The sequence below is a fragment of the Haematobia irritans genome, chromosome 4, assembly GCF_050003625.1.
Source record: "Haematobia irritans isolate KBUSLIRL chromosome 4, ASM5000362v1, whole genome shotgun sequence".
Classification (NCBI taxonomy): domain Eukaryota; kingdom Metazoa; phylum Arthropoda; class Insecta; order Diptera; family Muscidae; genus Haematobia; species Haematobia irritans.
In genome coordinates this window covers 155,490,922-155,507,240 of record NC_134400.1, presented here as the reverse complement: position 1 = coordinate 155,507,240, position 16,319 = coordinate 155,490,922, and the positions used below count along the sequence as shown (strand labels likewise).

At 35.5% G+C, this 16,319-nt stretch overlaps 1 protein-coding gene across 4 annotated transcripts in view; it reads right to left on the bottom strand.

Annotated features, from left to right (window-relative positions):
• The window catches only part of Mp (collagen XV/XVIII-type protein multiplexin), a 1,363,033-nt gene that overhangs the window by 1,172,795 nt on the left and 173,919 nt on the right, over nt 1–16,319 (bottom strand). For 2 of the 4 annotated variants that reach the window (XM_075303610.1, XM_075303614.1), the window contains exons 4-5: nt 10,144–10,281; nt 8,989–9,246 (exon numbers count right to left, since the gene is read on the bottom strand). In XM_075303610.1, the coding sequence (XP_075159725.1) occupies nt 8,989–9,029 (41 nt within the window). In that variant the 5' untranslated portion in view covers nt 9,030–9,246; nt 10,144–10,281. The remainder of the gene's footprint in view (nt 1–8,988; nt 9,247–10,143; nt 10,282–16,319) is intronic. The other 2 variants (XM_075303611.1, XM_075303612.1) reach the window with 1 other exon arrangement.

The window sequence follows — 16,319 nt, the reverse complement described above, 5'->3', positions numbered from 1 at the left end:
TGACCAGTGCTGCCGCTAGTGAAAAATTGAGTGAAGTAGATTTTGGAAAGACGTGGAGTAGATTGAATAAAATTGAAGTAGCATACATTTTTTGAAAACAAAACAATAGAATTCATTTTATTATACCCTCCACCATAGGATGGGGGTATAATAACTTTGTCATTCCGTTTGTAACACATCGAAATATTGCTCTAAGACCCCATAAAGTATATATATTCTGGGTCGTGGTGAAATTCTGAGTCGATCTGAGCATGTCCGTCCGTCTGTTGAAATCAAGCTAACTTCTGAACGAAAGAAGCTATCGACTTGACACTTGGCACAAGTAGTTGTTATTGATGTAGGTCGGATGGTATTGCAAATGGGCCATATCGGTCCACTTTTACGTATAGCCCCCATATAAACGGACTAACAAATTTGGATTTCGGGGACTCTAAGAGAAGCAAATTTCATCCGATCCAGCTGAAATTTGGTACATGGTGTAAGTATATGGTCTCTAATAACTATGCAAAAATTGGTCCACATCGGTTAATAATTCAATGATTAAAACCGATATGTTCATCGTAATTAAAGGAATAGGAAAAACAATTAGGTAATATGGGGAAATATTTAAAAATTTGACCCAGGACAAAAAGTGAAGCAGATTTTTGGAAGAAGGAGTGACGAAGTAAATTTTGTGAAAATGAAGCAAAATACTTCGATTGAAGTAGTAGCGGCAGCACTGCTGGTGACATTTCTGGCTGGTGTTTCAAAGCTTCTCTAAGTGGTTTCACACCAATGTGGAACGCCGTTCGGACTCAAAGCTTAACATGGAATCGGGCAGCACTCAGTGATAAGAGAGAAGTTCGCCACTGTGGTATCACAATGGACTGAATAGTCTAAGTGAGCCTGATACATCAGGCTGCCACCTAACATAACCTAACTTAGAATATATGTGCAATTATATTTTTCCGTTTCCAAACGTTGTATTTGGTACATCGTTTAAACGAAAGAGGTGTGCTTTTTGTGTGGTAACAAAAAAAAAAACAATATGTTTTCTTTAAGTGCACTAATTGAAAAATGTAACGCTCAATTAAATATTCGTATGTTAAATGTTTAAAACAAATCAATTTGGTATCATTCATTATCAGTTGTTATTTTTTTTTTTTTCAACCTTCTATAGTTTCACAAAATTCCGTGAATATAATTCATTTGTTAGAACAAAGTTAATATATACGTTAATCAAAACGAACAATCAAAAAGTTTCAAGTAGTATCAGTCCTGTTAGGGAATGTGTCATCCCATTACAATTTCGCTGGTAAAATAGTGCGATTTTTCATTAAATTCACCCTCGATTAATTTCATGTGACCCAGTAAGAATTCTTAAAAATTTAATTAAAATAAATCTATTTAAAAACTGTGGGAGATCTAATACACAACGGATATAGTACTTAGCCTAACGGCTCGATAAAAGAATATCGTGTAAAAGTGCTTGTTATGGGCCCAAAATAAATGTAGGGCAATAAAAATTTGTGGTTGATTGTGGTTTCCAGCCATCTAACAGCTGACAGTATTATTTAAGTGACAGTTTTTTTGTCTACAAGCTCCAAAGATTTCATGTCCTTAAAATATTTATAAATGTAATTTTTGATTAATATAGAATAAAATATAAAACAGTTTTCTCAATGTAGTCAATTCGAACAAATGTAAACTGATTCTAAAATTTGCTATTATTTCTGACATGGTTTGTTTTAGAACAATAAAATTAAATTAAAAATCTATAGCGCTTTACTTTATTGAATTACATATCAGCCACCCTGTACATTACACGTATCCGAATATTTTCAAGTGACAAAGCATACAAAAATGTAATGTGTTAAATTAAATTAAACAAAATAAAAAATCGTGAATCATTCCTCGTTGGTGAAGTGCAAAATTGAAAAAGACAACGTCGCATATGAATCTCAGTGTGATCTCTGGATAGGCGGGAGATGCCACAATTATGATAAGTAGACAGACTGATGTGTCTACGAAAAATTGAGTCACATTAGAGTTATCGTTCGCTTCGGTTTCTTTCTTGCAGCAATCATTGGTGGTATTTATTTTTGGAATGATCCACATATGTAATTCTGCTAATGCATTAGCAGCAGCACCATGTGTTGGTTATATGGATTTTTCAGTTCCTTTTGATAATTGAAAGACATTCTGGCCCAACCAGGAAATGAACATTACGATTTGAAACAATTGTGTTGACCTGTATACCACACACAATCGTCTATTTTTGGAGATTTCAATTATTTCTTATGAACTTTCTTTATGGTTCATTGTCGACAATGTAATGGAGACGAATTAATATAGCCAGCAAAAATGATAATAGATATAAAAAAGTCAGAAAAAAGCCAGCATTTTTTTGTATGACAATATAAAATAGTTTATATTTTGGTAAACGTGGGAAGTTTGCTTAAATTAAGTTCATAAATCTCTCAAATGAGTTAATTTTACTAAAATTGTACCTGTCTTGAACTTCGTACAGCGCTAAAGACATTTAAAAAATTTTTAAATCCAATTTTTTATCAACATATGAAATTTTCTTAAACAAAAAAAAATATTATTTTTAATAAATTTTCTTCAATTTGAAAAAAAAGTATTAACTTATTTGTAACACATTGCAATTAGAAAACTATTTTAGTTAAAATTTTCTAAAATAAACCTACACTGAAAAAAAGTGAACTGTTTTATAGAAAGAATGAACTACCATGCACGAAAATTAAACTAAATTTTACTCCACATTTTGAGATTTCCACAAAGCGTTGTTAAAACCAGGAAATTTTAATGCTCGGTTGTACTTTTCAACTGCAGTTCACGAAATTACATCATCTCATAGAAGAAACAATAAACTAAAAGTAAAGAAGAAAATCATTGGCGCCAAATCAAGTCAAAACAAGACCACCAGTTAAAAATGTAAATTTTATATTAATTTTTGTAATATTTTAAAATACAATTGTCTGTTTGTTTGGTTAATTTGTGTTTAATTTTCTTCTTTTGTTAAAGTGAATTTCCCTGAAGACGGACAACGATGGTGTTCGAAATATTGGAAAGAAAATAAAAATAAAACACTATAAAAAAAACTAAGATTTTATTTTGTTTTATTGCAACATGACCTCAAGCCTTACAAACTCTACAAATAATTATACTAAAAGGTCAACTATACAACAACTACAAAATTTTATTACTATAGAAAATTTTGTCAAAACTTTATTACTATAGAAAATTTTGTCAAAATTTTATTACTATAGAAAATCTTGTCAAAATTTTATTTCTATAGAAAATTTTTTCAAATTTTATTTCTATAGAAAATGTTGTCAAACTGAATTATTTACGTATTTAATCGGCCTCTTTATACCCTGCGCCACACTGTGGAACAGGGTATTATAAGTTAGTGCATATGTTTGCAACACCCAGAAGGAGACGAGATAGACACATGGTGTCTTTGGCAATAATGCTCAGGGTGGTCCCTGAGTCGATATAACCATGTCCGTCTGTCCGTCCGTCCGTCCGTCCTTCCGTCCGTCTGTCTGTGAACACATTTTTGTGATCAAAGCCTAGGTCGCAATTTAAGTCCAATCGCCTTCAAATTTGACACATGTTCCTAATTTGGGTCAGAATAGAACCCTATTCATTTTGGAAGAAATCAGTTCAGATTTAGATATAGCTCCCATATATATCTTTCGCCCGATATGCACTAATATGGCCCCAGAAGCCAGATTTTTTACCGAATTTTGTTGAAATTTTGCACTAGGAGTACAATTAGTAGTATAGTCAAGTGTGCAAAATTTGATTGAAATCGGTTCAGATTTAGATATAGCTCCCATATATATCATTCGCCCGATATGGACTAATATTGTCCTAAAAGCCAGAGTTTTGGCCCAATTTGGTTGAAATTTTGCACAGGGAGTAGATTTAGCATTGTAACCATGCGTGCCAAATTTGGTTGAAATCGATTCAGATTTAGATATAGCTCCCATATATGTACTTATATGGACCCAGAAGCCAGAGTTTTATCCCGATTAGGTTGAAATTTTGCACAAGGAGTACAATTGGTAGTATAGTCATGTGTGCCAAATTTGATTGAAATCGGTTCAGATTTAGATATAGCTTCCATACATATTTTTCGCCCGATATGGACTTATATGGCCCCAGAAGCCAGAGTTTTGGCCCAATTTGCTTGAAATTTTGCACTAGGAGTACAATTAGTAATATAGTCATGTGTGCCAAATTTGACTGAAATCGGTTCAGATTTAGATATAGCTCCCATATATATGTTTTTCTGATTTCGACAAAAATGGTCAAAATACCAACATTTTCCTTGTTAAATCGCCACTGCTTAGTCGAAAAGTTGTAAAAATGACTCTAATTTTCCTAAACTTTTAATACCTATATATCGAGCGATAAATCATAAATAAACTTTGCGAAGTTTGCTTCAGATTTAAATGTTTCCCATATTTGTACCCTTCACCACTACTGTGGTACAGGGTATAATAAGTTTGTGCATTTGTATGTAACGCCAAGAAATAGTGGTCATAGACCCATCTTTTAGTATACCGATCGGCTTAGAATTAAATTCTGAGTCGATTTAGCGATGTCCGTCTGTCTGTCTGTATGTCCGTCCGTCCGTCTGTCTGAATATGTAATTTTGTGCACAAAGTACAGCTCGCAATTTAAGTCCGATCGTCCTCAAATTTGGCATAGTGTCCTTTCTTGGGACAGAGACAATCGCTATTGGTTTTGGAAAAAAATCGGTTCAGATTTAGATATAGCTGCCATATATATTTATCCCCTATGTCGTCATAGTTAGCGTGTTTATCAACCGATTTTCTTGAAATACCGTACATCCAAATATTTTATGAATCTGGAAAATCTTGCAAAATACCAGCCAAATCGGTTCAGAGTTAGATATAGCTCCCATATATATCTTTCGTTCGATTTAGACTCATATGACCACAGAGGCCAAATTTTACTACCGATCTTCGTGAAATTTTGCACAGAGGGTAGTATTGACATGCTACCAATGCTTGGTAAATTTGATTGAAATCGGTTCAAATTTAGATATAGCTCCCATATATATCTTTCGTCAGATTTCGACTTATATGGCCACAAAAGCCAGAGTTTTGCCGTGATTTGCTTCAAATTTTGCACAAGGGGTACGTTTAACAGTATCGTAAAGTGTGTCAAATTTTGGTAATATCGGTTCAGATTTAGATATAGCTCACATATATATCTTTCGCCCGATTTGGACTTATATGGTCTCAAAAGCCAGAGTTTTGCCCTGACTTACCTCAAATTTTGCACAAGCGGTACTTTTAACGATACAACTGTATGTGCCAAATATGGTCAAGATCGATTCAGACTTAGATATTGCTCCCATATATATATTTCGTCCGATTTGAACTTATATGGCCTCAAAATCCAGGGTTTTGCCGCGATTTGCTTCAAATTTCGCACAAAGGCGTTAGCCGATTTAAATTTTAATTCTAGAGTTTTTGTAGAAGTACAAAAAATTGTTTCCATTAAAAGTATTTGTATCTGGAAATGCAAACTTTTATGTAGCTCCCAGCAAATTTTAAGTAGATGAGATGGTAACACAAATGTTTGTCTACATAGTGGTGCAGGGTATAATATAGTCGGCCCTGCCCGACTTTAGATTTTCCTTACTTGTTTTGTTTAATATATATCCCGTATGGACTAACTTACAATTGAGAACAGAAATTTTACGATACCTTGCCATCGGCAAGTGTTACCGCAACCCAAGTAATTCGATTGTGGATGACAGTCTTTAGTAAAAGTTTCTATGCAATCCATGGTGGAGGGTACATAAGATTCGGCCTGAATTTATTGTTTTACCCTTTTGCAGATAGCCAATCAATAAAATACCTTTGAAGTCCCGAAAAACCGTTGCCATAACCTTACCAGCCGATTGAATTGTTTTTGCCTTCCTTGGGGCGCTTAAAATCCATTTTATTTCGCTTAAAACGATCCAAACAAGCTTGAGAAACGTTCATTCTTATGAGTTTTTTTTTTATCGACTGTTAACAAATGCGGCACCCATCTTGCTGAAAGCTTTTTCATCTGTAGTTCTTCATACAAAATTAAATGAACTTGATCATTTGAGATGCCCGTGATATTAGCAATTTCACGCACTTTTTTTCGTCGATCATTTAATACCATATCATGCACTTTGGCTACAATTTCTGTTGTTGTTGAGGTTTTTGGACGTCCACTAGGTGGTTCATCTTCAATGTTTGTACGACCACGTTTAAATTCAGCAACCCAATTGTTTACTTTTGCATATGAAGGAGCACTTTCATCACATCATTATGAATTTCTTGTCCCAATAAACCTTTTTTATGTAAATATTTAATGACAGCAGGCATTTCTAATTTTTCCATTGTACAAAAATTGCAGATGCGTCTTTTTTGAACACCTGTTTCTGTATGAAGGAGTTGCCAGATCGAAACAAAATTTAGCATGTGTTCATAACAGAGATGGAAGTTTCCAAAACACTTAACTTTTTATACCCTCCATCATAGGATGGTGGTATATTAACTTTGTCATTCCGTTTGTAACACATCGAAATATTGCTCTAAGACCCCATAAAGTATATATATTCTGGGTCGTGGTGAAATTCTGAGTCGATCTAAGCATGTCCGTCCGTCTGTTGAAATCACGCTAACTTCCGAACGAAACAAGCTATCGACTTGAAACTTGGCACAAGTAGTTGTTATCGATGTAGGTCGGATGGTATTGAAAAAGGGCTATATCGGTCCACTTTTACGTATAGCCCCCATATAAAGGGACCCTCAGATTTGGCTTGTGGAGCCTATAACAGAAGCATATTTCATCCGATATGGCTGAAATTTGGTACATGGTTTTGGTATATGGTCTCCAACAACCATGCAAAAATTGGTCCACATCGGTCCATAATTATATATAGCCCCCATATAAACCGATCCCAGGATTTGGCTTGCGGAGCCTCAAAGAGAAGAAAATTTCATCCGATCCGGCTGAAATTTGGTACATGATGTTGGTATATGGTCTCCAACAATCATGCAAAAATTGGTCCATATCGGTCCTTAATTATATATAGCCCCCATATAAATCGATCCCCAGATTTGGCTTGTGGAGCCTCTAAGAGAAGCATATTTCATCCGATCCGGCTGAAATTTGGTACATGGTGTTGGTATATGGTCTCTAACAATCATGCAAAAATTGGTCTACATCGGTCCATAATTATATATAGCCCCCATATAAACCGATCCCCAGATTTGGCTTGCGAATCCCCATAGAGAAGCAAATTGCATCCGATCCGGCTGAAATTTGGTACATGGTGTTGGTATATGGTCTCTAACAACCGTGCAAAAATTGGTCCACATCGGTCCATAATTATATATAGCGCCCATATAAACCGATCCCCAGATTTGGGTTGCGGAGCCTCAAAGAGAAGCAAATTTCATCCGATCCGCCTAAAATTTGGTACATGATATTGGTATGTGGTTTCTAACAACCATGGAAAAATTGGTCCACATCGGTCCATAATTATATATAGCCCCCATATAAACCGATCCCCAGATTTGCCTTGCGAAATCTTCAAGAGAAACAAATTTTATCCAATCCGGTTGTAATTTGGAACATGGTTTTAGTATATGATCTTTAACAAGCGTGCCAGAATTGGTGCATATCGGTTCATAATTATATATAGCCCCCATATAAAACGTTCTCCAGATTTGACCTCCGGAGCCTCTTGGAGGAGCAAAATTCATCCGATCCGGTTCAAATTAGGAACGTGGTGTTAGTATATGGTCGCTAACAACCATACCAAAATTGGTCCAATCACACAAAAATTGGTCCATATCGGTTCATAATCATGGTTGCCACTAGAGCCAAAAATAGTCTACCAAAATTTTATTTCTATAGAAAATTTTGTTCAAATTTCATTCGGTTCATAATCATGGTTGCCGCTCTAGCCAAAAATAATCTACCAAGATCTTATTTCTATAGAAAATTTTGTCAAAAGTTTTTTTCTATACAAAATTTTGTTAAAATTTTATTTCTGTAGAAATTTTTTTTCTAAAGAAAATTTTGTCAAAATTTTTATTTCTATAGAAAATTTTGTGCAAATTTTATTTCTATAGAAAATTTTGTTAAAATTTTATTTCTGTAGAAAATTTTGTCAAAATTTTATGTCTACTTTTTCAAACTGAATTATATACGCATTGGATCGATCTTTTTTGATTTAATATATACCAAGTATGGACTTACATACAATTTAGAAGATGGTGTTAGGAGGTTTTAAGATACCTTGCCATCGGCAAGCGTTACCACAACTTAAGTAATTCGATTGCGGATGGCAGTGTTTAGAAGAAGTTTGTACGCAATCCATGATGGAGGGTACATAAGCTTCGGCCTGGCCGAACTTACGGCCGTATATACTTGTTCTGTTTATAAGGAAGGAGTTGAGGTAGTAGCACAAATTTTGGTCTACATAGTGGTGAAGGGTTCGTTTTTTTGTTTGTTTTTTTAATTCTTAGCGAGCTCAAAATATTTTTCGCCTACACGCAGAGAAGGAATATGATCACCCCAACCATGTTCCAAGAGCAAAATGTTACTTTTTCACGGAAAACATGTTGCATGTTTGTCGAAACCATGTTCGTTTCTCGGAAATTATGTATCTGATTTCGGAAAGCATGTTATGTTTGACGAGAAAAGAATATTTTTACGTCAAAAATGCTACATGGTCGCTGTAAGAAAGTAACATGGTGCTCTTGAAACATGTTTGAGGTGATCATATTCCTTCTCTGGGTGTACATTTAAAACTTCAATATTTACATATATGAATAAAATTTTATAAACAATGCGCAAAAAAATATAACTCATTTATATTGCATAGTGTTATACATATTTGATATATATATTTTTTTGTAGTTGTTTTAATGTTTAATAGCATAAATTACTTACCACATTGTTTGTATTCTAAATGCCATATCCATGTTGCCCATAGGTGGAGATGATAATAAATTAATGATGTCTATTAAAGGAAGGGGAATGGATGATCCCTGCTGCTTCTGTGGCTATTATTGCCACAAATTGTATTGACAACTTTTATGAATTTGTAAATTGTTGTTTTTCGACTGCTGCAGATGTTGTTAAACGCAATATAATGAATTGTAACCTTTGATAGCAATTGTTTGATAACACTTTAACACTGTTCAAATGCTGGAGAACAATAAAATTAAAATTTATGATGTAAACACAATCACACACACACACTTTTTTCTTACTTTCTCATTGTGCAACAATAATTCCCCATGCCGTTGAGTCTTATACATAAGAGAGCATAATTTAAATGGCAAGGTGCAGGCAATTTAAACAATAAATTTATTAGTAATAACAATTAATGGCTCATTAGAGACAGAGAGAGAGAATTAGCTTAAATTGCAAATAAAACCATCATCGACCTGGTTTCAGCATATATGGTAATGAATTTTTATCTTTAAATGCTTATTTGTGACTTTAGCTGAAAAATGATTTATACCGATTTAGCTTTGCTAATTCATTTTTCATATTTAGCACTCAACCACCAAATGAATGTCGTTGGTGTTCTGGGGTGCATACAGCGTATGAGTCTAGAAATGTATAGCCTATATATCACTACAAGTGGCAGAGTATATAAAGCTGTCTGTGCGAGAGAGATAGAGAGAGAGAGAGCGTTTACATGTATGTTATTGTACATTATCTATGAGACAACACTCTTTATTCACTGACATGGTTACGGACGGATACATGTATGAATATTTCAGGGACATCGAAAGCCTACTGCCTACAACACATACAAACTCTAATACTCAATCCCACTCTCGCTCACCCACTTATATGAATGCAGCCACACAAAATCTCTCCCATTTATACACATGTTGTAACGGCTATTGCTGTGGGTTTTTGTAAAAGGAAACGGAAACGGAAACGACTTTATCCATTAGAACTACAAACACGTAACGTTAACACTTGAAAATGTTTTTTTTTCGCAGCGACTATAGGACTAGGACCTATATTCTTTGACCGTATGGGTATGATAGCACTGATAACACTATTTTTCTTTGCCAAAAAGTTTACCAATTCCAAGATATTTACAAATATTCTATGCTCTTCATAGAATCGCTTTATAAAAAGCCAGTTGCTATTGATTTGGATTATTGCATTTTCTCCTTCACACAGCAACGTAGTTCTTTTCCAACAATTAAGGTCAAAGTCCTGCAAAGAAAGAAACATTGAGCAAATATTAATAAAGTAGTATATATACGTATATATTGGATTTTTTTTTATTAAAGCATTAGCCGTAAGGCCTATTGTTAGAAGTTGGAGAGGGAAAAAGTAAAAGTGCCAGTAACATATGTTGACCCATCAGTATTTTTTTAATTTTTTTACAGACAATAAATAATGTCTTAAATACAAACGAGTATTAGATGGGGTCACTGTAAAGTGAAATTTTTGCAGGCAAACTAGCCCGGCAAGCATGCCCGGTTCCAAAGATTTTGTCTTTACTCTAATGATTTTGGTGTTGATTCCAAGCAAAAAAAAAATGGAGAATTATCGTAAGGATACTTTGAGCACACAATTCTCTTTTAAATTTGAGTTTTGCGTACTTGATTTTAGGAAACAAATTTTAATTTATTCGACTTTTTAGAGGTTTTCTTCATGTGCTACCAAAGTCCTATAAAAACGTGTTAACTTGTGACGCTGGAAGTCGGTGCCCCTCGTTTCCAGCCACAACAAATAATAAATAAGAGTAATCAAAATATAATAATAATAATAAATTACATTTTTAGTTATAAAAGTCAATTTTAAATATTATTTTATAAGCTAATTCCCTAATACCTAGGATAAGTAATTAGAGTAAACAACCGTTATAAACCAACAATATAACAGGTGACCATCACCTATTACGCATGCTGGGGAAAAGTATAAAAGGCAGGCAGTGTGTGAGATCAAGGACAGTCAATCAACAGCAACGAAGGAGGTAACATCAGCGAGGTAAGTGAGCACTGCAGTAGATATTTGGAATTTGTAGCCTAATTCGTAGAGTGAAGGTAGTAATAATTCAGCTAGAGGTGAGCGACCACTCTAGTCAAGTGTTCCTACTTCCCCCTATCCCATAGCTAGAGTTTTGCGACCACTCTAGCCACGTGCTCCTACCTTTATCTACTCCACAGCTAGAAGTGTGCGACCACTCTAGCCACGTGCTCCAACCTTTCCTCCTTGCCACGTGCTCCTACCCCATAGCTTGAGGTGTGCGATCACTCTAGCCACGTGCTCCAGCCTTTCCTCCAAGCCATCCCTCCTCCTTTTCTATCCCACAACTAGAGGTGTACGACCACTCTAGTTGCGTGTTCCTACATCTCCCTCCTCGTTTCCTATCCACAACTAGAGGTGTGCGACCACTCTAGTCACGTGTTCCTAGTTCTCCCTCCTCCTTTTCTATCCGACAACTAGAGGTGTGCGACCACTCTAGTCACGTGTTCCTACTTCTCCTTTCCTATCTCACAACTAGATGAATGCGACCACTCTAGCCACGTGTTCCTCCGTCTCATCCTTTCCTATCCCACAGCTAGAGGTGTACGACCACTCTAGCCACGCACTCATTTCCTCTATTCTTTTACCCCCATAGCTAGAGATGTGCGACCACTCTAGCGACGTGTTCCCCCTGCCCTTTCATCCTTTCCCTATATCATAGCTAGAGGTGTGCGACCACTCCAGCCACATGTTCTCCCTTTCCCTTCATCCTTTCCTTTTTCCACAGCAAAAGGTGTGTAACCAATCCAGTTCGTGTGCCCCTACCTATACACATTCCTGCCCAGTCCCCCACTAGAAGTGTGCGTGATCACTCTACCCCGTTGTACATCAGCTACACACACTCCGCAACGCCGCCAGCCACGTGTTCCTCCAACCAACAGCAATTTCCTCCGCCGAACCATCTCAGCCAGCATTCTGTGAGCCGCCTACCCAACACCGAGGAGCGACGGGTCTCGGCGAACGCCACCTACACATCCTTAAGCCCAATTTCTTTGAACTGCACAATAAAGTAAACTCCACTGAAAATATAAAACCTAGTCTTCTTCTTATCTCTGTCCCATAAATAAGTATTTTCTGTGACGTACCCCGGCCCGAGAATCTGACCCTAGCCAGTAGCGGGAAAACTTGTCGTTACAAACTAAAACTTAAATTTTCAAAATCAGACTCGACTTCAAGTATAAATTAGGCTATGTTTCAAGTAACAAACACATTTAAAATAAGAGTTTGAAAAGCATGTCCTAATTTTGAACGAATTTTTGCGTTGTTGACTTAAAAATCAAGTTGACCGTACTCAAACAAAAATTTCTTTCATGTAAAGATACCCATTTTTAAGCCGAATCACCTAACTATAAGGTCAACGACTCCATTGAAAAGATTATCGACTTTTGGACAAGGCAAACAACTTTATATAAGAGAAACAAGTCTTCTATGATAAACAAAATTCGCATTCGTATTTTAAGGACGTGATATCTTTGACCTCATGACAATATTTTTTCTTTCGGTGCACGTTTAGTTTATAAAATTTTTGAGACAAAAGCAAAATTTCATGTTATGTGGAAAATTTCAAAAGAAGTAATAAAATTTAGCTACAAATAAATAGTTTTTTATTTATTTAAATTCGACCCTATTTGACATATTCTGTTTTAAAAGATTTTATTTTGAAAGTACAAAAAACAGTGAACCCACCAGAAGGAATATATTGATTAATTTTAGAACATGTTAAATAAACTATATTACAAACTCCAACGTTACGCCGATTTCACAAAACTAAGTAAATAGTTTTCGAAAAATTCAGGAAAATTTATTAGACATAATTATATATTTTTATACCCTCCACCATAGGATGGGGGTATATTAACTTTGTCATTCCGTTTGTAACACATCGAAATATTGCTCTAAGACTCCATAAAGTATATATATTCTGGGTCGTGGTGAAATTCTGAGTCGATCTAAGCATGTCCGTCTGTCCGTCTGTCCGGCTGTCCGTCCGTCTGTGGAAATCACGCTAACTTCCGAACGAAACTAGCTATCGACTTGAAACTTGGCACAAGTAGTTGTTATTGATGTAGGTCGGATGGTATTGAAAATGGGCCATATCGGCCCACGTTTACGTATAGCCCCCATATAAACCGATCCCCAAATTTGGCTTGCGGAGCCTTCCGGAGCAGCAAAATTCATCCGATCCGGTTGAAATTTGGTACGTGGTCTAAGTATACGGTCTCTAACAACCATGCAAAAATTGGTCCATATCGGTCCATAATTATATATAGCCCCCATATAAACCGATCCCCAGATTTGACCTCCGGAGCCTCTTCGAGGGGCAAAATTCATCCGATCCGGTTGAAATTTGGTACCTGATGTTAGTATACGGTCTCTAACAACCATGCAAAAACTGGTCCATATCCGTCCATAATTATATATAGCTCCCATATAAACCGATCCCCAGATTTGACCTCCGGAGCCTCTTGGAGGGGCAAAATTCATCCGATCCGTTTGAAATTGGGTACCTGATGTTAGTATATGGTCTCTAACAACCATGCAAAAATTGGTCAATATCGGTCCATAATTATATATAGCCCCCATATAAACCGATCCCCAGATTTGACCTCCGGAGCCTCTTGGAGGGGCAAAATTCATCCGATCCGGTTGAAATTTGGTACCTGATGTTAGTATACGTTCTCTAACAAGCATGCAAAAATTGGACCATATCGGTCCATAATTATATATAGCTCCCATATAAACCAATCCCCAGATTTGAACTCTGGAGCCTCTTGGATGAGCAAAATTCATCCGATCCAATTGAAATTTAGTACGTGGTGTTAGTATATGGTCTTTAATAACCATGCAAAAATTGGTCCATATCGGTCCATAATTATATATAGCTCCCATATAAACCGATCCCCAGATTTGACCTCCGGAGCCTCTTGGAGGAGCAAAAGTCATCCGATGCGGTTGAAATTTGGTACATTTCGTTAGTATATGGCCTCTAACAGCCATGTAAAAATTGTCAAATTTTATTACTATAGAAAGTTTTGTCAAAATTTCATTTCTATAGAAAGTTTTGTAAAAAGTTTATTTCTATAGCAATGTTTGTTTGTCAAAATTGTATTTCTATAGAAAATTTTGTAAAAAATTTATTTCTGTAGAAAATTTTGTCAACATTTTATTTCTATAGAAAATTTTGTCAACATTTTATTTCTATAGAAAATTTTGTCAACATTTTATTGCTATAGAAAATTTTGTCAACATTTTACTTCCATAGAAAATTTTGTCAACATTGTATTTCTATAGAAAATTTTGTCAAGTTTTTATTTCTATAGAAAATTTTGTCAAAATTTTATTTCTATAGAAAATTTTGTCAAACTGAATTATATACGTATTTAATCGGCCTTTTTTTTTTGTTTAATATATACCCCTTATGGACTAACTTACAATTTAGAAGACAGTGTTAAAAAGTTTTACGATACCTTGCCATCGGCAAGTGTTATCGCAACCCAAGTAATTCGATTGTGGATGACAGCCTTTAGTAGAAGTTCCTACGCAATCCATGGTGGAGGGTACATAAGATTCGGCCTGGCCGAACTTACGGCCGTATATACTTGTTTTTCACTTGTAAAAGAAAATTTCGAAGATTCAAGGAAAAAATTGGAATTCGAAATTGAGAAAATATTTTTAGTACCATACGATGGGCGCATTATTACTAAAATTTAGAAATTTTAAGAAATTCTGAACTAGGAGACCCGATTTTAGAATATCTTTTTGCTTGATTTATGTATAAGTTTTCCCACTTTTTTAGTTACACAAAAAATTATTAAAGTCAAGAGAACTTTCTCAAAATATAATAATTCCATGAACTAAAATAAAATGAAATTGGCTTTAGTGAAGTAGAGGGTAAGCGTTAGGTCAAAGACTCCAAATCAATCAAGTTCCAATCCGGGCAACAATGCCAATCAATTTGTATTTTCTATCCTTCATCCTAGAGGTAATTTATTCTACTCAATCCTAAATGCAATCGGTCCTATTGAGTTGTTCCACAGTGTTTAAGAATTGGTTACAAAATTTGTAAAAAACAATTTAACCACATTTATAAACCAATCTACTGTTGGCATAAAAGTATATCTTATAAATAAAGCCTAAGGAATTTATGGTATTAGTGTTGATGGTATTTCACACTTCTGTTGTTATGATTTCATTTGTGTTGATGGTTTTTCTTTATTTTGCAAACCGGACTTCAATCCTTTTTCGATTATGTGCCAAACAACAGGGACGAATATCGCTTCGGGTCCTGTATCAATGAACCAAAAGACACATCACGTGCCGTCAATAGGATTTATGAATGCGGCATATGAGCCTTTTTCTATTTTAGAGTTTTTCTTAGGGTTTCTTTGTACGTGGGTGAATATAATACAAAGATTTGGGAAAATAACGGACTGTTTGCAAAATTAAGATATTGAGAGATATTTAGAGGGTGAGGAAATATTTCGGGTACAGTCATGGTTAATATTAGGAACATTAAATAGAATAACAACTATACCATGCGATTTTATGGTATGAATATATGAATTAGGAACCATAAAGATACCAGTAAATAATCGAAAAATATGGTAGGGATAACCTCTCTACCATCCCTTTTTATTGTGGTTCCCAAAGGACCTTATCACGCTGGTATCGCTTCCGGTGTTATCACATTCAGGAGGGTTAAATTATACATCGTTTCTACGCCAATTTTGCACCACTTCCGGAACCAGAAATAACACTTTCACTACTTTTTTGGCAAACAGAAACATAACATATCTCTACATTTGATATTTTGAGGACTTTACCACCTTAAAGGAAAATCACATCTAGTTCCTTAAACAGATCTGTTTCCAATAGATTCACATTTGATTTGACCGGAGATTTTAGTGGTCACTGTGCGGTAGAAATGAAGCGAGGAACCTTATTTTTAAGTCATTCTTGGTTGATGCGTTTTCAATGCGATGGTGCCCCTGAGGGTCCCGAGGGATGGTCATGGCCATGATCTGCGACCGAAATATTTGTCTGTCCAGAGCTTCACTACTGTCTTTAGAGATCGTTTCCGATAATATTCGGCATTTATTTTGACCCGAATGTCAATGAATACGAGCGGGGGAGCAACCATCACCATCGGCGGAGCTTGAGTTCTGGTGGCCAATTGAAGGTGTAATTATACCCACCACCATAGAATGGTGAAGGGGGTA